General features: G+C 31.3%; 2 protein-coding genes and 1 pseudogene across 2 annotated transcripts; 1 reads left to right on the forward strand and 2 right to left on the reverse strand.

The window, feature by feature from the left end:
* The first annotated feature begins 3,358 nt into the window (after positions 1 to 3,358).
* Positions 3,359 to 4,907, forward strand: LOC124837603 (uncharacterized). Its single transcript, XM_088115660.1, has 4 exons — positions 3,359 to 3,561; positions 3,671 to 3,728; positions 4,138 to 4,521; positions 4,593 to 4,907. The coding sequence occupies exons 1-4, from the start codon at positions 3,359 to 3,361 to the stop codon at positions 4,905 to 4,907; spliced, it is 960 nt and encodes a 319-aa protein (XP_087971786.1).
* A 2,660-nt stretch (positions 4,908 to 7,567) lies between these two features.
* Positions 7,568 to 10,392, reverse strand: LOC124835110 (BTB/POZ and MATH domain-containing protein 4-like). Its single transcript, XM_088091864.1, has 4 exons — positions 9,982 to 10,392; positions 9,028 to 9,379; positions 8,141 to 8,420; positions 7,568 to 7,986 (listed from the first exon to the last, which is right to left on the reverse strand). Exons 1-4 carry the CDS (start codon positions 10,368 to 10,370, stop codon positions 7,832 to 7,834), a joined length of 1,176 nt encoding a protein of 391 aa, XP_087947990.1. The 5' UTR covers positions 10,371 to 10,392; the 3' UTR covers positions 7,568 to 7,831.
* A 12,875-nt stretch (positions 10,393 to 23,267) lies between these two features.
* Positions 23,268 to 24,699, reverse strand: LOC124820295 (BTB/POZ and MATH domain-containing protein 4 pseudogene; annotated as a pseudogene).
* Positions 24,700 to 25,794: the final 1,095 nt, after the last annotated feature.

Here is a 25,794-nt window from a genome sequence, read left to right on the forward strand (position 1 = left end):
TGTTTGCCACGGTATTTGTTTATATTTTAGTCCATGTTCTAAATATAGAGCTTCTATATTAATGTTCCTAATGATTTGAAATTCGACAGCTGCAAAATGTCTTGTAGTTTACAAAATCAGTTGTAAACTCGTATTCAAAGGTCTAACAGTAAGACTCTTGTGAAAGTACTTTTCTATGGTAACTCTAGTTGGTGCAAAAATCTTTAGATGTCTAGTAGAAACATATCAGCCTATATGTAATACTTTATGTTTTTCATGATGAAGTTATTTAGTGTCGTAACACATAATGTGAGCAGAAGCAAATGTGTCCTAGCATTATTTCAGTTAATATCGACAACAATTAATTATTATACATATTAACAACAATGTTTTAAATGTAGTTATGAGCGATGTGAATGTGGTTGATATTAATTGAAATAATTTTAGTTGACGTTGATAATGTTTTTTATCAGTATTAGCTGAATTCCTTTTGAATATTTAATTAGAAAATAATATTATCATTATGATCCTCTAATGGCCCAACTCTCTCTCTCCTACATATATCACAACTATTCTTGCCTAACACTCAGTTTGTAACTATTGGCATGGTTCAAACTACGTTTAATTAATATTATTTTCTAATTAAACTACGTTATACGCGTAATGTTTTATGCTTTTACTAGAGATTTGGCGTGGGCTTTTGCTTTAACTTTCACTGACATTAACCTCCACTTGAAGGTGAACATTTTCTTCTACTTTCTTAATTTTCTCTTGAAGTTAAGGTACGCATGCTGATTGAGGTGTTTACTAAATAATAGAAGTAACTTATACACAAATTTAAAGGATCATGATATTTTAAGGTGTTTTGAGTGACAATGTTCATATTAATGACAAATGATACTATAATATTATTGAAATGAATCAAGTTGGCACACTCTTGTATGTACAACTCACTATTGCCACTTTTTCAAAGAGTAAGCACAAATTAGAAAGTCCTATATATACACTAAAGCTATAAAAATTAGACGTCAAAATAAATTTGACTTTCTACTTGCTGTTTCTAAATGTAGTAGCAAGAGTTTCACTCATGTGCATGATTCTGGCTCATCAGATTGAACTAAGATAGATTATTGTATGTAGTTAGAGATCATTCACTGCCAAAATATAGCGAGGATGTTGTGATTACATATAATGTGACAAACAGTCAATGAATGTTGAATTTTTATTGCTTTTTGTTTTAAGTAAGTGTGCTTTCACAATTTATAAATGCCTTCCACCTTGGTTTATCTTGTGGTGTCATTTGTTTGTTTTAGGTAAGACATATTATGATTGATTAATTGCATTTTTTTCTCTTTAGATATTTAACCTTTTTATTTCATCTAAATTAACAAGATTGTATTTTTATTCCATGTCATAAATGCGTGAAGATGATTTTTCAATCTCAACCATTTGAGCATGTAATTTCTACTCCACCAACTGTCACCAACTTTACAAATGTGAGATCAAGAGATGGAAAAATTTATCAAAATTTTGGAATCATTTTATTCTAATAGAACTTAAATAAGATAAGAGGACTCAATACAATATTGTGATACCCTTATTCGATATGAGAAAAGAACAACTTTAATGCATAATCATGTGTTTGAGATGTCCAAATAACCCAAATAAAGAAGAAAAGAAGAGACAAAAAGTATGTGCATCTTCAACAATTGGTGGGAATATTAACTTTTGTTCCTATGGTATATTTGACCAATAACTTTATTAGGAAAGACTAGTAAAAATGTATGTGAAATTTGAAGTCTCTTTCGGTTTGTAGAGCATCCTCATTGTAGGAGCTATTCAAATGCTTTGCAAACAAAATTTAAGATCCCATCAAGCCATACCTTATCATGAAATATTGTAACATCATGTAATGCAAAGAAGGTATATTTGAAGAAGTTTCTTTCTCAATATTGTCAAAGAGTTTGTCTCACCATCGATACACGGACTTCACTCCAAAATCAAAGTTACAATGTGTTTGATAACCCACTTCGTCAACAATGATTCGAATTTGCACAATAAGATTTTGAATTTTCGTCAAGTAATATGTCGCATAGGAGAGACCATGGCTAAATTTGTTGAGTTATTGGAGTTCAACACTTGAAGAAAAGACTATTGTCTTGGAATAACTTGGTTTTGAAAGATGACTATATTCATTTATGTTTTTGAACACATATTCTGAACTTAATTGTGAGTAATAAGGCTAACAGAGACTGCCAATTTTGTTTTAAGAATTTGTGTTGTAGTGAAATATATTAGATCACCTCCTTTAAAATTTATGAAATTCAAATAGTGTGTTAAAAACAAAATAAAGGGTCATATATACTTGGATGCTGAAACAAGGTGGATTTCAACGTATTTGATGTTAAATGTTGCTTTCAAGCATATCAAGACGTTTAATGAGCTTGAGTTTCACTACATAAATATTAATGAGATAGAAAAAGGGATTGGCTTTCCTTCTTATGAAGATTAATAATATGTTGAGCCTATTTTACACTTTTTATAGTATTTTTCTGAACTTACTATGCACATCTCTAGTACCTTTTAGTTAATATAGTTTTATTAGTTTTGAGTTTAGTAATATTTGATTTGATTTTGATAGAGATAAAATAGATATAGGTAGTTTTGATTTTCCTTTTATTTAGGAGAATATTATTTTATTTTATTGATATAAGATAGAGATAGATTAAGTAGATTTTATTTTAAGTTAGTTGATATTTTATTGTTAGTTTTTATTATTTGTATTTGGCCCAAGACTCTATTTGCACCTATTTAAAGGTTGCCAAGGTTCAATGAAAAGTAACTCCAGTGAATTGAAGAGTATTATTATTTGAGTCACGTTTTTCCCAACAGTGGTATCAGAGCTTTATGCTGAGTACCGAGAGAGAAAGAAAAAAAAAGGAGAGAGGGAAGAGTCAAACACCGTGAGAGAAAAAGTGAGTGCTTGATTTCTTTTTGGAGAGAGATGGCAAAGGTTGTCAATGGTATGAGTGTGCCACAATTGACGAGAAAAACCAATTATGATAATTGGTGCCTACAGATGAAGGCGTTATTGAGATCCCAAGACGTTTAGGATATGGTGGAAGATGAGTATGTTGAACCTGATGAGGATGAACATCAAACGGTGGCACATATGACAACATTGAAGAAAAATCGTGCAAGAGATGGGTCAACATTGTATTTAATCTACAATGCAGTAGATGAGTCGGGATTTGAAAAGATAGCGAATGCCAAATCAACAAAAGAAGCCTGGAAGATATTGGAGGTTGCGTATAAAGGTGACAACCACGTTAAACAAGTCCGAATATAAGCTCTCAGATGAGAGTTTGAACAGTTGAAGATGGAGCCCAAAGAGCATATAACCGAGTACATAACTCGAGTGGTGAAGGTGGTCAACCAGCTCAATAGGAATGGAGAACAAATTCCATCTAGCCAGGTTGTGGGAAAATTTTTGAGATCTCTTACAAAAGATTTCGAAAGTATCGTGTGCGCCATCGAACAATCGAAGGACTTGTCGGTTCTCACAGTGGATGAACTTGCTGGGTCATTAGAAGCCCACAAACAAAGGAGAAGGAGTTGGGATGATTAGGTTGAACCCGACGACCAAGCACTATAGGTGCAGTTTGACTCGAATAAATCTCGGATTACTCAGAGCTGAGGTCCTGGAGGTAGAGGGCAAGGAAGCCGAGGACGAGGTGGACATGGTCAAGGTAATTTTGAGAATGATGAAGAGCAAACTGGTCAGCAGAATTGGCATGACCGAGGACAAAGGAAAGGTCGAGGAGATCAGTCAAGAGTTGAGTGTTTTAAGTGTGACAAGTATGGTCACTATGCAAATGAGTACAGATCAAGCAAGTGCTACAATTGTGGCAAGGCTGGCCATATTGCAAAGTATTGCAAGACTGAGACAAAGGGGGAGATGAATCTCGTTACTGAAGATGCATAAGAAGATGCAGAAGAACTGTTGCTGGCAAAGAGCAAACCGGTCAGCAGAATTGGCATGACCGAGGACAAAGGAAAGGCCGAGGAGATCGGTCAAAAGTTGAGTGTTTTAAGTGTGACAAGTACGATCACTATGCAAATGAGTGAAGATCAAGAAAGTGCTACAATTGTGGCAAGGCTGGCCATATTGCAAAGTATTGCAAGACCGAGACAAAGGGGAAGTCGAATCTCGTTACTGAAGATGCAGAAGAACTGTTGCTGGCAAAGAGCTCGGATACAGTGGACATGGAAAATTCGGTCTCAATAGTGGATGAAGTGATCTCGGTAAAAGGTGCGACAAATGTGGAAAAGGAACTCAAACAAAAAGATGAAGTGATTCAGCGGATAGGGAGGCTTCTGGATGAAGCTAATGAAATTATGAATAAACAGAGGGTTGAGCTTAAGGAGTTGAAGAAGACGACTCCTGAAAAGGAAGAGAAAACATCTAGCGTTATTGAACCAGATAAAAATAGGGAAGAAGATGAAGAAGAGATGAAGGTTGATGATATTTCTATCAACTCAGTATGGTATCTAGATACTGGAGCAAGCAATCATATGTGTGGGAACGAGAACTTTTCTTATGACTCACCAAGGTGGAGGCCAAATTTGTGTCTTTTGGAGATGACTCCAAGGTAGCCGTGAAAGGGCGTGGAACAATTCGGCATATTCAGAACAATGGACGAGTTGGAGAGATTAGGGATGTTTATTATGTTCCGGAGTTGAAGAGCAATATTTTAAGCATGGGTCAGATAATTGAAAAAGGTAATTCAATTTTTATGAAAAGTCAGGTACTGTATTTAAAAGATAAGCATGCTCGTCTAACAACCAAGGTAAAAGCAAAGAAGAACCGGTTGTATGAACTAGAGCTGAAAATCTTGGAGAGAAGATGCAAGACTGGTGTGGGATGATGCACACGGAAAGCCTACTGAAGGAAGGAAGAATTTAAGTTTATGGGAGAGTTTGTTGGGATTAACTTAAATTTTAGGGATTCATTAAAATCTTATTTTATTAGTTTTGAGTTTAGTAATATTTTTTGATTTGATTTTGATAGAGATAAAATACATATAGGTAGTTTTGATTTTCATTTTATTTAGGAGAATATTATTTTATTTTATTGATATAAGATAGAGATAGATTGATATAAGATAGAGATAGATTAATTAGATTTTATTTTAAGTTAGTTGATATTCTATTGTTAGTTTTTATTATTTGTATTTGGTCCAAGGCCCTATTTGTACCGATTTAAAGGTCGTCAAGGTTCAATAAAAAATAACTCCAGTGAATTGAAGAGTATTATTATTTGTGACTGCGTTTTTTTCCAACACATCTCTAGTACCTTTTAGTTACTATAGTAATATGTACATGTCACAGACGGTGAGACTTTGAAATGGGATAAAAAAACATTTGTTTAATATCAATAGTACAAGCGGTGCTACATATAGATAACCAAAAATATGAAAAAAAAAAAGAGAAATATTAGGGTGAACCTAAAAAGTTAATATGTTGTTAATTGTTGTTGTCATAGATCCTATATACAAAATGAGATATATGAATTGAATGATTGATAAACTTTTTGGTCCTGAAAGATGTGTGTTAAAGTCAAGGTTGATATTTCTTTGAACCTATTGTTTGGTGAATATAAAAGTAAAAAAAAGAAAGCTAAAAATGACACACAATAAATAGATGGAGAGATACGTAGTTATAAGAATGATACATATGGTTGAATAATTTTTTTGTAAACAACAGGTTTAACCTCTTCAAACAAATTTGAGATTCAAAATTATTTAGAATAAGATTGTTTGATACAAATGGGATTTTGAATATTCTTGATAGGTGAAAAATTAATTCATGTAGATTTTCAATCCCTTAAAACATAACACAAAAGTTATTAGTCTTATCTGTCTCTACAATACTATGAGTATGTATTTAACATACGAGGAAGAGTGCTTGATCCATATCATACACTACAAGAAAAAGCTAAATTATTAATGTAAAAAAATTCATTGGTAAAACACAATCTATTGAAAGATTTTAGAAAACGATAAATCCATTGATGAATTAAAATTTTATTACTGATAGACATACAAATGATTAGTTAGTAAAATCAATAGCATTTTATAATTTTTATTATTGATGCATATTTTAATTGGTAAATTTCTTTCATGAGTGTCAAATATTCCTTTTTGGACTTTGACCTGATATAATCTACTAGTAACTCAATTGATAATTGATTTTTTAGAATATATCATTAATGAATTTTCTTTAAATCAAATAGTAAATTGCTGGGAATTGAATTCTTTAAAAATTTATTGATAATTAAATTTTTTGAAAATGCATAGAAAAATTTGTTGATAATTGAATTGTTTTAAGAATTCATTGGTAATTTTGTTAGTAAATCTGTCGATAAAATTAATGTCAATTTTCCCATCAAAACTTACAAAGTATTTGTTATAAATTAATTGAAGGTAGGTGAGAAGAATAATTGAGAGGAAGAAGAGAAAAAAAGAAGGAGAATGAGATAGATGAGGAGGAGGCGATGACAATAGTGACAACCACAACAACAACGAAGCAAGATGAGGAGGAGAAATCGAAGGCAATAATGATGTAGAAGGACGCACATGACACATGCTTAGGAAGAATAAACATATTTAAAAGAAAAGTTTCTTTATATTCTTTTGGTTTGATTTTATGTTGACTTTTCTTAAGTTGATCTATGTTAACTTTATTTTGGTTGACTTCTTGACCTTAGTTGACTTGACTTAAGTTAACATGTTGACTCTTTTATTTGTTTGTTTTGTAGGATAAGTTTGTGTGTGCCAACTTGAAGGTGTGTAACATTACTTGTAGTGGAGAAGAGCTTCACCTTGGAGCCAAACAACTGGGACACATTTTGAAGAGGCTTAGAAGGAAAGGTTGACCTTCTCTTCTAAAAGGTCAAAGGTGCCATATATGAAAGCTTGGAGGCAAACTATGATACTCTTCTTTTTCAAGATACCTTCTTTTTAACCTAGCTTCTAAAAACTAGGTTTTGTATTATTTCACCTTTAGTTTTGTATTATTTCACCTTTAGTCTTTACTTTGTATTTTTGTAAGGAGACTCTTTTTCACACTTATAAAAGAGGTTCTCCTAGACTATTGTAAGAGTTGAATATTTTGGAGATTAATACATATATTTGACCACCTTTGTGAGTGTGATTTCCTTGTGAGTGTGATTTTCTTGTGAGTGTCTTCCTCTCTAGTCTTCTCTTGAGAGTAGAGCTCAAGTGGTGGTATCCCCACTTATATTGGGTTGGTGAACTTTAGTGCCTCCTAAGTGGCGTGCTACCCTTACATCCCCATCCCCTCTCTTCCATCTGTGTTCATCCTTTCTTATAATTTTATACACTTGCTTTTGCATAAGATACTAAGTTATTGTACAAATTGATCAATCAAAAAACAAACATTTCCAGAATGTTTTCATAGCTCTTAACGTTGTTCTGAATCAACACAAAAATAAAATATATTGTCCTTAAAGAATCTGTACAGATAAAAAAAAAACTACACAATAATATATATTGAGTTTAAAATATTGTGTAAACATATATTGCATTAATTAGTGTGACATCTAGACGATATTGATAAATATTATTTCATTAAATATTTTTAATAAACTTTAAAATAAAAATTTTCTAAACCATCTTGTCTTAACATTTCATCATAAAATATTTAAAAGTAAATTATGCTTTAAACATTTTTCATCCGAACACAATATCAACCTTTGGCATCCAATATCAAACTTTCACATCCTAGGACTAATTTTTCTCTGAGTTTGTTGTATTACATTGATGTGCCCTTAATGATCTTCATCTGGAGACTGGGTCTTCAAAGATTCATATTTTGGTTTTCCAATAAACGGTTCCTTGCATTCTACCCAAGTTTTGAGCAGTTCAACTTGCAACAGTGGATTCTTTTGAGTAAGATATTTGAAACAGTCAGATTGCATGACAGCTGCAACAGCCATAATAATGAAAAACCCATATGAGCATCAATTGTTATACAAATGCTGTCAAATCCACTGACAAAAAATGATTAAAATATAGCACAACCTAAAACCTTGTTTATGAACTCTATAATTAATGTAGAGTTGAGTAGGAAAACTCACCATTAAGGTTTTGAACAGCAAATTTTAGACAGGCGAACTTCAATTCAGTTGCATGATTACGATCAGCAAGAAGTAAAATGTTGACAACAGAATCTGTAGATATATCATTGCACAGTATAGATTCACACATCAGCTTAAGTCTTGATAAATCAAACTTTTCTGCAGCTGCTAACAACTTTGCAGGAAATGTTTCAGATACCGAAGAATACAGTGATGAACGTGACTTATAAAGCTCTCTATCGTGTATTAGAGAGTCTCTATAAATAAAATGAAGCAAAGCCTGTTCAACAATATGTCACAAGAAACATTAGATAACCAAGCAAATATACTGTAAATAGGTTATATCTAACTTGGACTCTTCAATAAAAATTAATATAAAAATTATGGTAATGTAGATTAATAATTTTATTTCATTTTTTAATGTTTTAAGCTGGAAATTTATTTATTAGAGTTTTATAATTGAACAATTCAAATTAATATTTTACTCTGGATACACAATATTGGTTAACTCATCCCATACATATTTAGATATGATTTAAATGATTTTAGTTTTGAAAAACTTCTTCCAACTATAAATGATTTATGTATTTGGAAAAAATATAATCTTTATATGTAGTTTAATATATTTTTAAAGGTGTGCTAGTGTTGTTTATTAGTAAAAGTGAATAATTGATCTAAAAGTGAACAATAAGAGTCTTATAAAATATTAACTCTAGGTTGAAAATGAATATTTTTCTTCCAACAATTTTTGTCAATAGAATTATTAAAACATTAGACCTTCTATATATGTTTTTGACACATTGAAAGTAACCTAGCTAATAGGAAAACAAAAAAAAAACTGCAAAAAGATAAAGAAAAAGTGGCCATTTTAAACAATATGTTGTTACCTTGAAAACCCTAGGTTCAATGTCATTAACAAGTATGTGACCATCTTCATCCTTCTCCCTCCCATTAACAAACTCAGTTAGAAACAGTTTTGAGCGAGTAGCCAATACAAGCTTATGAGCACGAAACTTTTGTCCTCTAACTGAGAAAGTAATATCAGAAAATGCTCCAGAATCTAACAGCATCCCGAACTGTTCCCTCATATCAGACTCAGGAACTCGTATTTTGTTTAACTTGGAAGAATCACTGCACGATGTCACCACAACACTAATAGTGCACTCAATCTTCAAGCAGTCATCCTTGAGAAAACCTGAAGCCTCAAGATCTTTCCGATTGCAGAACCGGTTATAACCCCTAACACACAAAACAAAACCACTGCATCGTTATTCATCAATCCAAAATGCACTCCTTCGTAACCAGATAACACAGCTAACTCCAGATCCCATTAAAAAAATCACAGGATCTGATTAACACGTATTAGAAAATAGTTTTTAAGTCAAACTCAGCGTTACAAAATCGGTGTGTACGGTGAAGTTTGCACCTCACTTATATATTATAATTTGACCTTATTTTTAAGTCGTGAGACTTCCAATACACCTCTTCACGTCTAGATATAGACATCTGTGAGACGTAAAATTAATGGGTGGTTTGACAGTGACCCGACAACACGTGGAACATAATGTTCATATAGATCTCGCTAGGAAAGGCTCCGACAATAACTCTGATACTATATTAAAAAATGGTTTTTAAACCTAACTCAACCTTAAAAAACTAGATTGTAAAATGAGGTTTTCACCAACTAGCTTAGACGAAGGACTTCCAACAACATGCTAATTTCTTGTCTCAGATCTTAACTTGTATCTCTCTAAAGTTTGGTATATGTTTAGTTGCTACGAATAACATGCTTTTGAAAAGAAACCACATTGGAATGAAAGAGAAAGAAGAGAAAAACAAACCACATGCTGCCACGGGTTTTGAAAACACAGGGTCCACATTCGAAGGAGTGATCGTAGTGGGTACCAGCATGGCGTTTTCGTTTTGGTGTCTGATCGAGCATGTTGATATGATAAAAGGTGGGAACATCGGTGGCGTTGGAATAGAGTGTGATGAAGAAAGAAACGTAAGAGGAGTTATCTTTGGAGTATTTGCCATCTGGGTAGAACTGTACGCCCCACTCGTACCCTCCAACGCTGAACTTCTTGCTCCCAATGCATTTTCCAATGCCCATTCCCTTTGTCAAAGAGTACCCTTTTATTTCAAACATGTGAGACCCTAACACTGTCTCTGTCACCGATTCAGAACTGCTCCATGAATTCACACTTCTCCTACGCCCTCCCGTCATCATCTTCCTATTTTTCCACCTCACTCTGCAAGATCTCTCACGCTCTTCTCATTCTCTTCGCTTCAAATAAGTAATACCCACAAATTGTTAAGAGGGAGGAGATAATTAATGATTTTAAGATCAAATTTAATGATTTAATAGCAAACTTTAATGTTTTGTGTTCATTTCTATTCATTTTGAAAGAGATATTAATACGTATTAATCACCTTATTTATTAATTCATTTAATACTTTTTTTTCTTCGTCTTGTCCTTATTTGCTTGATTAATCTACACCGTTCAAATTTATATTTTGTTCTTATTTTTATAAACAATATAATAGATTAAAAAAACAAATTTCAATAAAATAGATTTAAACTCGTAACTATATTAAGGTAAGAAGTAAAATTTTTTTAATTCAAATCTAAATAAAAGGAAATGATATTAAATTAAATTTATCATCAATGAAATATAAGATTTTATTCACACAAAGATATCACAAAATTTTTTCAACAACATTTTTAATGGTTTCAGATTGATTCAATTTGTTTTTCCATAAAAATTAAGTTACAAAAAATATAGATTTGTGGATTTTTCATGTTGCTTACTTATTCTATACAAAAATAATTTCACGCAAGTCTATGTTTTAATATTTTGTAAAATAATTAACCTAACAAAAAGTACATGTTAGAAAAATTAGGTGGGTTGGTGAGCTATCCCAACTCACCACGGATTCAACCTGGATGAAATGGGTTCTGAGTGAGCTGAGTTCAAAATTGATCCGTATCAAAATTTTAATTTTTTTTAACCTAATCCGATCTGAACCCACAGTAAACTAAGTTGACTCACGAATTTCAACTCATTTTCACAACATTATTTTATCCAATCACTATTAGAATATCCTTCTTGAAACTGAAAATTTTGAGAGTGTGTGAACTCAATACCATAATTTTGTTGTTCTCTTAAAATATCTCACACTCCGTTTGACAGCTTTAAATTGGACCTCATTATCAGAGTGCATAAAATTTTGAAAAAAAAATGCTTAGTTAAAACATTATATTGATCAATTGTACTTCTATAATAATATTCATCGACCTTATTGGCTTCACAGTCTTTGCTGAATTTTTCTTTATGTTTATTGGTGTATGAATGCTTTTGCAATTCTCCGTGCATAACTTCTTTAGTATTTCTTTTGCATGTTTTTCTTTTTTTACATAAAAATACCTTATTCTACACATCACTTATAATGAATAAGAGATGTTATTATGTTGTTTAGAATTGTCAAAACGGACCCGACTCGACCCATTATGAATTAGTCACTTAATGAACCACTCCAACTTGACTCACTTATTAGTGAGTCAAAAAAATTTCAATTCGGTCTGATTCACCACGGGTTAGTGAGTTAAACGGGTTAGTTCACCAAGTCCTTTAATCACAAGTTTGTCTTTTTATATTAAAAAAATAACAAAAATTTTCTAATTCAAATCCAAATAAAGTGAAAGAGTCTTAAATTAGATTTATGATCAAACAAACGTAGGATTTCATTCACACAAAGTTATCACAAAATCTCATCAATAAAATTTTTAATGGCTTCATAGTGATTCAAATTTGTTTATGCATAAAAACTGAGTTACTAAGTATAAATTTGTAAATTTTTCTTGTCTAATTATTTTATACAAAAATAATTTCGCATGAGTTTCCGTTTCAATATTTTGTAAAATAACTAACCCAATAAAAAGTACTTATTAGAAACATTACCACGTGTTCAAAATTGATCTGTATTATAATTTAATTTTTTTAATCCAACCTAACTCGAACCCGTAGTGAGTCAGGTTAATTTACGGACTCTAACCCATTTTGACAATCTTAATGTTATTATTTATATAATAATTTTAAGTTATTGAACATGTTTCCATAAAAACAATAAAAGTTATTTGTAATTTTCAATAATTATAAAATCTCACATTGCACCGTTGAGGAAAATGATTGAATAAGACAACAACCACATTATTTATTTAACTGAAAAATTAAAGGAGAGGCTCAGTTGAAAAATAGAAAAGATTAAGTATTTAATAAAGAAGAAAATTAATAAAAATGTAATTAAAAATACTTATGAATTATTTAATACTCAATTAAGCAATTAATTATTAATCTCATTTTTCCTATTTTATTACGGTTAAAGAGAGATACACTTCTCAAAAAGTATACAAAACCTCTTTTTCGCCTTCTACAGATTAGAAATGGACATGAAATAAGAAAATTTTCTATAAGAAAAACACTAAAATGAGACAGAAAAATGATTGATTACTTTGTTGAGCTTTGAATTGCTTGGATTCCCTCAGAGGTTAGAGTTGCCACACTTCCAAATAGTTCCTAGTTGAACAATTAGTGATAAAAGTAAAATTAATTATTGCCACCAATTGTTAGCATGTATTTTAAACTTTTGTGTTATGTTCCCACATTTTCAAATAATTCTTATTCTTATTAACAAACTTTAAGTTATGACTCTTCTTTTAATGGACATATTTTATTACCATTGTTGCAAAGTTTCATGTTAGACTAATCTAGTTTGACTAGTGCAACGATTTCATCATGAATTTAGCTTATTAAAAGTAATATCAATTAATTATGTATTATGAATTTGAATTTTGAGCAAACTTATATAACTTAATCGTGTAATTTACTTTGTTATTAATTTTCATGGCTATTTTAATACTTAGCAAATACATGAGTATTAATATACTATTTTTAAAAATGAATTTTAAAATGATAAAAGTTAGAAGAAACACTTAAAATACTACTTTTAAAAAATATGTGTGGTCATGAAATACTACTTAATCTTCATTTTTATTTTTCTTGGGTATGAAATTTATGATTTATTATATATATATATAATACGTTTTTAGACCTGCATAATATTTTAAATTCTTAATAAATATACATATTCAGTAAAGTACTTTTATAAAATTTAATTTTTATACATTTTTTGACAATCAACTAACTAGAAATCATAATAGATTAAATAATGAGAAAAGAGGGTGAAAAATAAAAATAAAAGTTAAACTTAATGTTCTTTAAATATAATTCTCTTCTATGAAAAACTGACATTGAACAATAACATCTATTAATTCCATAATGTGCCATATAGAATAAACGTTTGCCTAAATTTCAAAATCATTCATAACATGAAATGAATTTAATTATTAGTAATTGTTTAAATCATAAATGGCATTTATTATTAAGAATTAAATCTAGCATAACGTTTCTAATGCATTTAGTTATTTATTGATTGTATTAACTGAAACGGGTGAGTTATATAGTCTTTCATACAATGTATTCTTCACAAATCAAAATTTGTTTATTTATACAATTAAGTAAGACAGTTATGTATTATACTTTATTTCAGTTTTATAACTCTTATGTATATTTATGAATTATTGTATTTATCTATGGTTAAATATGTTTTAGTTTCTAAATTTTAATATAAGATTTTTTTTTCAAATTTTGATATAATTTTATATATTTTACATGTTAAATAATGTTTCAGATTATCATTTGATTTATTTATACTATTTCAGTTCAAATATTAGTTAAAATATTATTTAACACATAAAACAACTAGTCTATCTTCAGATTAAATAAATTATATTTCTTCATTTTAAAAGTTTGGAAATTAAGTTTAGAAGGAATTCTTATCCAAGTTTAAGAACAACAAACATATTTAAAATTTTCTTCTATTATATTACTACTAACTTTTCCTTTTCTTTATTCTAATTAAATTTAAAAGTATGATAGAAAAAATATTATCTTAAAATTTTTAAAATGAAAAAAAATAACATTCTTTAAAGAACTGGCAATTATTTACTTAATAATAAATTATACCAAATTTTAGGAAATTTGAACACAAATATTTTTATTAACTGTGAAATTTATTTTGAAAATAAAAACGAGATTAGTCTCACACCAAAAAAAAAAAATAACCTAAACTATTGAAACACAGAATGTTATAACAAATATTAATTAGTCATAATGACAAAATAAATTTTAACATACCCACAAGCGGGTTGGGACGAACATATCTTCCAACAGACAAAGAAAAATCCTAACACCCCATGTGAAAATAGGACTAGGTTGCGATTCACGCATGCATACATACATATACATATACATATATATATATATATATATATATATACATATATATATATATATATATATATATACATATATATATATATATACATATATATATATATATATATATATATATAATGTTTTTTTAAACTATAATTAATTAATCATGCAAATATTTAATAAGTTTTAATAATATATTTAATTAAATAAATTGAATTAATTATTGTTTTACCTATTATATAAATTAATAATTAAAATTTAGTTTATAAATATTTATATTTAAAATATATCACTTACGGATAATATAATTTATTTTATTTTCATTTTAATAAATTAATAGACTATAGGACTGCTTATTTTATTTTTCTATTAAATTATTTATTAGTAAATTAAAGATTAGAATAATCAAATGAAATAACAGTGACAATTGTGTTGGTTGTGTTAGTTGTGTTGGTTGAACCGAGTTGTATGAGTTATGTTTTTGTCTGAGTTAGTCGAGTTAGCCTGTATACAAGGCAACTGAAAACCTTGGACGAGCTGTAGAATAAAGAAGTTGAGTTTATGCATATAGAAGAGATGCGCACCTCTCAAAAAAGGCAGCAGGAGGACGTTGCAGCCTCATTTTGTTGGAGAAGTGACAAAGGGGAGGATCGAAACCAAAAGATCTTGCTCAGGCGCCCAAATTCAACCAATACACGCCTTTGAACGCTCAAAGAGCTAGAATTATAGAAGAAGCGTTAAGCACTGACCTCCTTCCCCCTCTCAAGAAGAAGCCAACCCTTACGGTAAGAAACATTATCTGTATCATCATAACCTCAAGCACACAATTGAGGAATGCTCCACACTCTGAGACAAGATAGAAGCTCATCAAGGTAGGGCACTTGCAGAAGTATGCTAAGTCAGAACGTGTTGGAAGAAGCCCCCCGAAGAGAAGAAGCCTTGATCGACTCCCAAGGTGCGATGAACGTCGATCGGTGTCGGAGTGGTTAACGTTGCAATGGTGAATTATAGCATCTGAGTTGAAGTATTTGTCGGAGTAGTTCTGCGTTTTTCTTTGGCCAACCCTGCATTTGTGTTCTGTGTCTTGTGCTTTGAGGTGGTGGCGGTTGAACGAGAAAGCTGAAAGGCATTGGTGCAGTAGATGAGTTTAGGTTTGAGGGAGAGTGAAAGGAGGAATGAGGATGATACCTTCCAAAGTTAGATATTAAAAATCATGTCAAAAAAATAAATAGTAAAAATAAAAATATTCTTTTTGTCTCTAAGTCGAAGAGAGAGAAAGAGTTGGGTTTGCATCGTGTATAGAGGAGAGAAAAGAAAATGCATACTATGTTGCCACATCACCACATAGTTAACTCTTCATGAGAAGATCTGTAATCGGAGCATCTGTACATTCAAAGATATTGTAGCACATAGAGAAGCAGACTCACAGGACAAAAGAGAGATAAGACAGAGAAAGCACCGAAAGAAAAGAAAAGTATATTTCACTTATGTGTTTGTGTATCGTATAAGTACAAAAGGGGATATGAGTATTTACATATAAGATGAGAGAACCTAACTAAATAGAAGTAACCAAAGGAACTAAAAGAACTAAAAGCAGTTATACATTTATTGTATTCTGACAGCTCCCCTCAAGCATGGCATAGATGTTGATGGTGCTAAGCTTGGAGTTGATGTTGTGAAAGGTGGAAGGAGGAAGAGGCTTGGTCAGGATATCAGCAAGTTGTAGTGTAGTGTGTATAGAAAGGAGCTTGACAGTGCCTTCTTGAACCTTTTCCCGAATGAGATGGCAGTCAACTTCGATATGCTTCGTACGTTCGTGAAAAACTTGGTTGGTGGCAATTTTAATGGTAGACATGTTATCATAGTAGATGGTGGTAGGATGGGAGGGCAAGTCCAATGGTTGATTTGCGGGAATCGGAGCATCCATCCCAGTCCGAATCATGGTAAGCTTTCAAAGTAAGATTGTTAGTTGCAGTTAGAAGTATACCTTAACCAAGAGTTTGCTTTATATAATGCAGGATTTTGAAAGCAGCTTGATGGTGGAGCTTGGTGGGGACAGTGACGTATTGGCTTAGACGATGGAAAACATAGGTTATATTCGGGCAAGTGTTGGTGAGGTAAATAAGTCTTCCGATCAAGTGTCTAAACGTAGTGGGATCTTCAAGAGGATCGCCTTCAGAAGATATTTTGGAAGAGAAATGGAGTGCTAACAGGTGCTGCATCAAGCATCCCAGTGTCGGTGAGAAGGGCCAAGACATATTTTCGTTGTTATAGAAGGATGCCTTCTTTGCTTTTAGCAAACTCGAAACCTAGAAAGTAAGACATATTACCAATTCTTTATTTTAAATTGATCATTGAGCATGGTAGTAATTGTATCAATATCATGAATGTTGTTGCCAATAAGTATGATATCATCAACATAAACAAGCATTATAGTGATATTATCCCCATTATGTTTGGTAAAGAGAGAGTGATCACCAGACTTTTGTGACAAATTGTGAGAGAGAAGAAAAAAGGATAACTTGGAATACCACTACCTGCTAGCATGTTTCAATCTATAGAGGGATTTGTGAATAAGACAAACCTGGTTTTTACCTAGGGCAGTGGTCCCTGGTGGCAGCTGCATATAAACTTCTTCACTTAAATCACCATGTAAGAAGGCATTGTTGACATCTAATTATTGTAAATGCCACTTTTGAGCCGATGCTAAAGATAGAATAAAACGAACACTAGTTAGTTTAACTATAAGGGAAAAAGTGTCAAAGTAATTACCCTCCATTTGAGTGTAACCCTCGACAACTAAGTGAGCTTTGAATCTATCTATGGTCCCATCAAATTTTTGCTTTGTTTTGTACACCCATTTGCATCATATGGCCTTCTTGTTGGGGGAAGGTTGGTGATGGTCCTGGTGTGCTTGTGTTCAAGAGCAATAATTTCTTCCTGCATAGCTTGTCGCCAATGAGCATGTTGTAGGGCCTCCTTATAATCCTAGGGATCTACAAGACTCTCTAGAGAAAAAAATGAAGGATTTATATGCAGGTGATAATTTTTCAAAAGTCAAAACACTATCAATAGGGTATTTAGTGTTAGTGGTGCTATAAGAAGATATCTGAAAATCTTTTAAGTAGGCAGGGGGTTTTCTAAATCTAGTGGTCCGTCTAAGAGTGTGATATTCATTTTCTGCATTATCCTGGACATGGTCATCAAGAATGGGCAGATTATAAGCTAGAACAATAAGGTGAATGTGATCATCATCTTCATAAACAAATTGAGTATTGTGTATAGGCAAAGAAAAGGGGAGGTCAGTAGCATCATTATGAGTGGTATCAGGAAATTCAGATTCAATAAAAATAACATTGCGAGAAATTTTAATATCATGGGTAGTGAGATCATAATTAGTGTACCCTTTTGTAGTGGGATGTATATCAAGAAATAGGCTAGGCTTGGAACGGGGATCAAGTTTCTTCCTATTGGCTTGAAGGGTGCTAACATAGCAAAGACAACCAAAAAATTTTAATCTAGAAAAGTCAAAATCTTTCTGATATAACATGTCATGTGGTGAGCTATTATTGAGAAAAGGGGTAGGCATAATGTTAATAAGTAGAGCAGCATAGTTAAGGGCATAGGTCCAGAAAAGAATGGGGTTTTGGAATAAAAAAGTAAAGCTCTAGTTACATTTAAAAGATGTTGATGTTTCCTCTCAACTATACCATTTTGTTGAGGAGTTTCAATTCAAGATGTTTGATGAATAATGCCTTATGAATTGAACAAATTTGTCACAGCAAACTCACTACCATTATCAGACCTAATGGTCTTGATGCTGACTTTGAATTGTTTTTTAACATATGCAATGAAATGAACAATATGTTGGCGAGTTTCATATTTGCTTTTCATTAAGTGAATCCAAGTGTATCTAGTATAATCATCCACTATGGTTAGAAAATATCTCTAAGAATGCAGTGAAGGATTGGAACAAGGTCCCCAAATATCAATGTGAATAAGATCAAAAGCATTTAAGGTATGAGAGGTACTATGAGGAAAGGGTAGCCTTTTCTGTTTAGCAGTATGACATGCATTACAATTATTAGTTCTTGAGTCTATATAGCTATACTTCTGTCTTAAGATTGCTAATATGCTGTAGATAAATGGCCTAGGCGATTGGGCCAAATATTTTTACATGTCGATCTAGATATGTGATGCTTTTATGCATAATGAGCAAATCTTTATGTGGTTTGGATAGGGCCACGAAAGATGTACAGTCCTCCATGTATCTCAACTGAACCAATCTTGTTGTTTGTTGTCAAATCCTAAATGAAACATGTTCAGTTAGTGAGTATAATACGTAAATGATTGTGTGCAATCAACTTGGATATAGAAATGATGTTATAACAGAAATATGGAATAAAAATAATATCTTTGAGAAGAATTTGTTCACTGATTTTAACAATTTCTTTGAGTGGTTGTGGTTTTCATGCCATTAAGAAGGTTAATGGTTACAGGAGTAATCATTCCATGAGAATACAAGTGAGTAAGAGAGGACGCAACATGATCTGTTACGCTAGAGTCCAAGATCCAAGAGATAATAACTTGGTCTTCATGTGAATTAAGGTTAAAAGTAGTTGTACCTTAATTAATAGAGTTAGAGATCATGGAACGGATTTTGCTTGTTGGTATTGCTCCTGTATCATTAGGATGTTTGATAAGGGCCATGAGGGTTTGGTATTGTTGTTGTGTCAAATGAACTTCTGGATTAAGGGCCTCCTCAGGGTCATCATTTTTTGGTCAGAAGGGTCTTGCCATTATGAAATTTATGGCCAAGAGGAAACCCATGTTTCTTGTAGCAGACGTCGATGGTGTAACAAGTTTTACCACAATAGGAGCAAGTCTTTCTTCCAGTAGAATTCTTGTTAGTGGGGAAGCCATGTTTCTTGAAGCAAACTGAATTTGTGTGGCCATTCTTGCCACAATAAGAACAAAGAGAGGTACTTATAGTGACAACGCTTTTTATTTCTAATCCAATGAGAAAGGTATTATTCATGACCTGCCTTTCTTGTTGCATGACATATGAAAAAAATTTCGAAATAGGAGGCATAGGGTCCATTAACACAACATAGGACTGAATATTATCGTATTATTCGTTCAAACCACGGAGGAACTGTAAGACCCGATCCTCTTGCTTTTTTTGTGTGAGAATGGAAACCAATTTGCAGGAACATCTAACCTCACAAGAGCAAATTGGTTCAGGACGAAAGCTCTCAAGCTCATCCCATATAACTCGAAGCTTGGTGAAAAACGTGTAGGAGGTCCCCTTGAAAGAATCTTGATTTCAAATAATCCTAAATGGCTTGGGTATTATCCATCCAAAGAATGTTATGGCAGATGTCTGGAGAAATTGAATGAACCAATCATGAGATCACCATATTATTGCATCTTTTCCAGGCATCGTAAATGTTATCTTCCTTTTACGGCTGTACAACGGTTCCATCAACAACCTGAACTTTGTTCTTGGCGCTTAGGGCAATGAACATAGATTTGCTCCAGGCATGATATTTGGTAGATTCAAGGAGAGGGGAAACAAGTGGGACAACAGAGCTTTCACTGGGATAAAGGTAGAGAAAGATAGAGTATTGGGCATGGTCGTCGGTCATTGTGCAAGAAACATGTGAAAGAGTGAACAAAGAAGGCAGAAAGAAGATCAAGAAAAAGAAAGAAAATAAGGGAAAGAAAGGGTCAGAGTGGCGCAACAGAGCTTTTCGTTTCAAACGAAGAGCTCTTATACCATCATGAGAAGATCTGCAATTGGAGCATCTATATATTCATAAATATTGTAGCACATAGAGTAGTAGACTCACAGGGCAAAAGAGAGAGAAGACAGAGAAACCACCTTGAGAAAAGAAAAGTAAATTTCACTTATGTGTATGTGTATCGTATCAGTACAAAAGGGGAGAGGAGTATTTATATAGAAGAGGAGAGAACAAAACTAAAGAAGAGTAACCAAAAGAACTAAAAGAACTAAAAGCAATTATACATTTATTGTATTCTAACAATTCTGTTTCTACAAAATTAACGGAATGAACTTGATTAATGCATATTATACAATGTGGGAATGGAGTGGACACTTTTTTAAGAATGAGGACGAAGTTGACACACCCCAATAAAAATGGGGACATACTAAGCAATTAAATCATTTTAATGATTATTAGTTTAATCTTTGTTTTTTGTGTGATTTCATCCAAGTGGTGCATTATAATTTTTATTAGTATATAAAAACAAATATTTTATTAGAATTTAAATAATGAGAGTAAAGAGACATTTAAAATATTTTTAAATTTGATTATTTGTTATCTTTTTGTAATTTTTTAAAAATACTTTTAAATTTTATGAACTTTGTTTCATTAACTTTGTAAATTTAATAAATATTTTGGTTTCATACAATTTTATTTGGTACTATAATTTGAAATGTGTACAATTATAATTTATTTCTAAATATTTGATAGATATTAAAGAAACGAAAATACATTCTTTTGATATTGAATATTTGATAAAATACTTTTCATTTACAAGAATTTTTTAATAATTTATAAAAATTAATTAATTGATATTAAAATTGTTGAATATAGTGAAAATTATGTATAAAATTAATTTCTCTTGTGTTGAATATACATATAAGATACTCTATTTATAATAGGAGAAATATGGGCTAAAACCAAAATTCAAATAAAGAATGATAACAAACTAGTTGAAGATAAAATATAAAGATAAAATAATGATAATATATCTAACACTTCCCATCAAGCTTGTGCATACAAATCGTATGTAATTACTAATATAATCAATAAAGACTTAGTGAAAATATTTGTTTCTACACTCTAGTGATACCAAATTGTTAATGATTTGCGAAGACGATATAGAAGACAAAATATCAACCTAGTAGACTCCCCCTAAGAAAAAAATCTGGGAGGTTGCTCCACGTAAATTTCTTCTTGTAAATCGTCGTTGAGGAATGCATTGTTGACATCCAGTGAATAAAGAGATCATTGTTGAAGAGCCACCACAACTATAAATAAACTAACAAAAGTCATCTTTGCCATAGGAGAAAAAACATATATGGACGATTCAAACGCAATTGTGACAAAATGGAAGTCAAAAGAGACAACAACGGAAGAAGCCATAGATGAACAAGAGAGAGAAACCTAAAAAATCCAAGATCTTCCAATCAAGGCAACTGAAAAAGGAAAAAGAGCGACCTTGACGCTTAGAATAGTTACTTGAGAGGAGATGGAACGTATGATCACGCACGAGAAACCTGAAAGAGGAAAAAGCATTGACAGTATGAATAATTGCCTAAGAGGAGAGGAGATGTGTCACCACACACAACGAAAAATGGAGTAAATCTACAACTTCAAAAGACATTGAAAGCGCATAGGAGCTCCAATGAAAACTGTTTGATGATCGGTCAAAATTGAAACTTTGATCGTGGCAATGGTAGACAATGGCAATAGGCGAGCCGACAACGATAGATAGCGTTGCCACAAGTAGCGACGAGTGTAGTTGTAGAAGCAACAAAAAAAAAATTCTCAGAAAAACCTTAAGCTCTAGATACTATGTTGAATATAGTGAAAATTATGTGTAGAATTAATTTCTCCTATGTTGAATATACATAAGTACTCTATTTATAATAGAAAAAATATAAATTAAATCTAAAATATAAATAAAAAATAATAAGAAACTAACGAAAAATAAAAAATAAAAAATAAATATAAAATAAAAATAATATATCTAAAAAATTAATAAAAAAATATGAATATAAATACGAGTGTATATCGATACTTTAAAATAATAGAAATAAGAAAAACAAATTCATATCCATTAGATTTAAGTATAGGAATAAAAATGATTTTTTTTTTAGAAATATACATAAGATAAAGAAACACGTCTCTCGTCCTCTTGTTACCACTACTCATAACTAATCTGTACTTTCATTTTCAACAAATTTACAAATATCTTTTATGAACAACTGATAACCAAATATATATAACCTTCAATTTTCGAAGATCTTATAGCTACATATAAACATTAAAATACAAGAATCTGGAAAAAAGAAAGTTTCTCTTAAATAACTAAGACTAAAACTTTTGGATATAATGATAGACCGTGAATTGAATGAAAAAAAAATACAAGTTTAAACTATTAAATCCATTCATGAAGTGAGAAATTAATATATAACAGTCAGAAGACTTAAATCTTTTACTTCTTTATCAAATTCTATTGCATAAATCCCAATAGAAATGTATAAATAAAAATCATTAACCTTCCATTTCCAACTAAGTGCCTCTGATCTAAACAACCGACTTTATAATAAAGTAGAACTTTATTTAAGCCCTAGAAGGGATATACTATATATTATTTATTATTATTATTTTCTTTAACTAGATTTTATAAATAGTGCTAATCTAAATTAAGAACTTTATAGCTATTTAGTGTTATTTAACAATTTATTTAAAATAATAGTTATGGAAATACATTAATCAGTGTGTGTGTGTATATATATATATTGTCTGAAATAATGTTTTGTAAACTATTTTCTTAAAAAGAATAACCAAATACTTAAGTTATATTTTCTGAACTGAAAATTACAAGAATATAGGTCTTACTTTTTCCAATTTAAATACAAGAAGATAAGAAGACATAAAATAAGACATAATGACATTAAAATTATAAAAGTAAACAAATTGAACATTACAACATTGCAGAATGACAAACATTACTGTCTTCTAGTTTTGTTTGTACTACCAACCCAGATGGTTTTCCTCATCGCTGGAAGGATAATAACTTGTGCTCTCAGCTTCTATTTCATTTGGCTCAGGTGTGGTTGCATCACTGTCAACACTGACACACCCAATTCCTGCTGCCACAGTCTCTAGCAGTTCAAATGGAAGAAGTGGACACTTTTCCTTAAGATGCTTGAAACCATCAGATTTCAGCACAGCTACAATGAGAGAAATCACATCACAATCAAATGATTTTGTCAAACAACAACCAACTAAGCAAGAACACTCACCATTAAGGTTTTCTGCTGAAAATTGCAGACATATGAACTTCAATTCAGTGGCATCATAACAATCAGAAATAACCAGAATCTGAGCAACAGAATCTATAGATATATGTTTGCAAAGTACAGATTCACACATCAACTTTAGCCTTGGTAAATCGTACTTGTGTGCAGCAGCCAGCAACTTCGATACATACCATTCTGAGATAGAAGCCATGGATGAAGACATTGACAAATGGAGTTCTTCATCTTCTATAAGAGTATCTTTATAAATAAAGTGCAGTAATGCCTTGACACAAGAGTAAAATTAGATAACCAAACCAATGATATGATATGATATGCAACACTGAATAAAACATCACTCTACTGCATCATGGAAAATACAAAATGAATAACATGGTACCTTGAAAACCTTAGGCTCCATCTCATTGACAAGTATCTCTCTATCAACCTTGTCAGTTCCACAGAAAAACTGAGATTTAAACACACTTGACCGAGCCGCCAATACAATCTTATGCGCATAAAACTTGTTTCCTCCGACACAAAACGTAACATCAGATGATTGCTCATCTTCAAACAGCATCCCAAAACTTGTTGAAATGGTAGATTCGGGAACTTCTATAGTCATGGAATTATCTCGGGTGGTAGGCAAAACCCCAACAGTGCAATTTACTTGTAGACAGTCATCTATGAGATACATTGAGTGTTCAAGGTGAAAGCGTTTGTAAAAACGTTTGATCCCCCTAAAACACACAACAAACACAACATCATAATACAACATCATAATAATGCAGAAAAAACAGATAAATGAGAACTGTTAAAACAACAATAGATGAAACAAACCACATTTCCCCCTTGGATAAAGTGTGAGGCTCAGTCCCTAGAGTGTCATTAAAGTGACCAAGGACAAAGTGTTCCCCTTGCCCTCTTTGGTCATGCATGGCGAATTCAAACATCGCTCGAACATCATTAGCATTGGAAACGAGCACAACGAAAACCGAGACATAAACTGTGGCGTGTTCTCGGGTGTCTACACCGTCAGGGTAGAAGTATATAGCCCACTCATACCCTCCAACATTGAACGTCTCACTTGCAATAAATTTTCCCACTCCGATTCCCTTCACCAGTGAATAACCTTTCACCTTGAACTCATGTGAACCCTTTACCATTACTGTAACTGATTCTGAACTTGTGGAGTTTTTCTTCTTAGGAGTCATTTTCTAGCTTTAGGTAGCTGGATCTGTGTTTCTGCTATAATGGAGATTATAATTCTGGATTTTCGCTCAACTTCCTTTACAAGCTTCGCATAAATACTCTTTCAGTTCCATTTCTATTTTTTATTTAATTATCATCTTCCAAATTCAAGAAAACATTAATTACTTGTTGTCATTATACTTTATCATTCATTTAATATTTAATTAGTTAATGTATATATATTTATTGTGATGGAGAAACCAAACACAAAACATCGGAAACTTAATAAATATTTTACTAAAATCAAAAAAATAATTTATTATTACAATTCTTGAACTCTGCACCAGAACACCTATAAGAAACGGATAGTCTATCAATAACTAGTAACGTTTTCAGAAAAATAATTAATAAATAAAAGAAATTAATATTTTTCATGTAAAAAATTAATTAATTTAACGTTTCTTTTTTCTTTTCTTTTTTTTTAAATTATATGATAGCTGTTTTTGTCCTATTATATTTATTCACGTTGTCCCAGTTTACATGCATTAATATTTTACAACTTATTTATATTTAACATTTTACTATTTGTTTTCTAATTATAACAACATTTTAAAAATATCATTCACTGATTCATTGGAAAAATGTATTTTCGGTTGCTCTCTTTCTTGAGTACGTCAAGTTCAAGAAAGTTCAAATCTAGTTAACACCTTAAAAAGAAAAACAATGACTGAAAAAATAAATTTTATTGAAAATATAAATTTTAGGTTAGCATTATTTTTCATTGCAAATAAAAAGATTAAGAAAATTCTTAAAAAACTGTTGACGTTTAATTAATAATAATAAATAAGTTTATTAACATTTTATATTTAATAGTAGAAAAATTGCATAATTTTTTTTACTTATTAATAAATGCATTAAGCATGTAATTATACGAGGATAATAAGAGTGAAAGCCAACTATTCAAATTAAAAATTTAGAAAATAAATGCAAATTTAATTTCTTTTACCCAAATCAATAAATTTGTTTTTGAACTCATTATATTTTTTACCTTAATTTTGGTTCTTTTTTAT

This window comes from Vigna umbellata, chromosome 5, assembly GCF_029865625.1.
Source record: "Vigna umbellata cultivar VRB3 chromosome 5, Vumbellata_1.0, whole genome shotgun sequence".
NCBI classification, from domain to species: Eukaryota; Viridiplantae; Streptophyta; class Magnoliopsida; order Fabales; family Fabaceae; genus Vigna; species Vigna umbellata.

Bases quoted from the DNA above. Each gene is read 5' to 3' on its own strand.
- LOC124837603 (XM_088115660.1), top strand. From the start codon at position 3,359: ATGGAGCCCAAAGAGCATATAACCGAGTACATAACTCGAGTGGTGAAG. The intron at 3,562-3,670 runs GTCATTAGAAGC...CGGATTACTCAG, and splicing joins ACAGTGGATGAACTTGCTGG to AGCTGAGGTCCTGGAGGTAG. The intron at 4,522-4,592 runs GTATGGTATCTA...TGACTCACCAAG, and splicing joins ATGATATTTCTATCAACTCA to GTGGAGGCCAAATTTGTGTC.
- LOC124835110 (XM_088091864.1), bottom strand. From the start codon at position 10,370: ATGATGACGGGAGGGCGTAGGAGAAGTGTGAATTCATGGAGCAGTTCT. The intron at 9,380-9,981 runs GTTTGTTTTTCT...TTTGTGTGTTAG, and splicing joins AAAACCCGTGGCAGCATGTG to GGGTTATAACCGGTTCTGCA. The intron at 8,421-9,027 runs GTAACAACATAT...ATTGTTGAACAG, and splicing joins TTGAACCTAGGGTTTTCAAG to GCTTTGCTTCATTTTATTTA.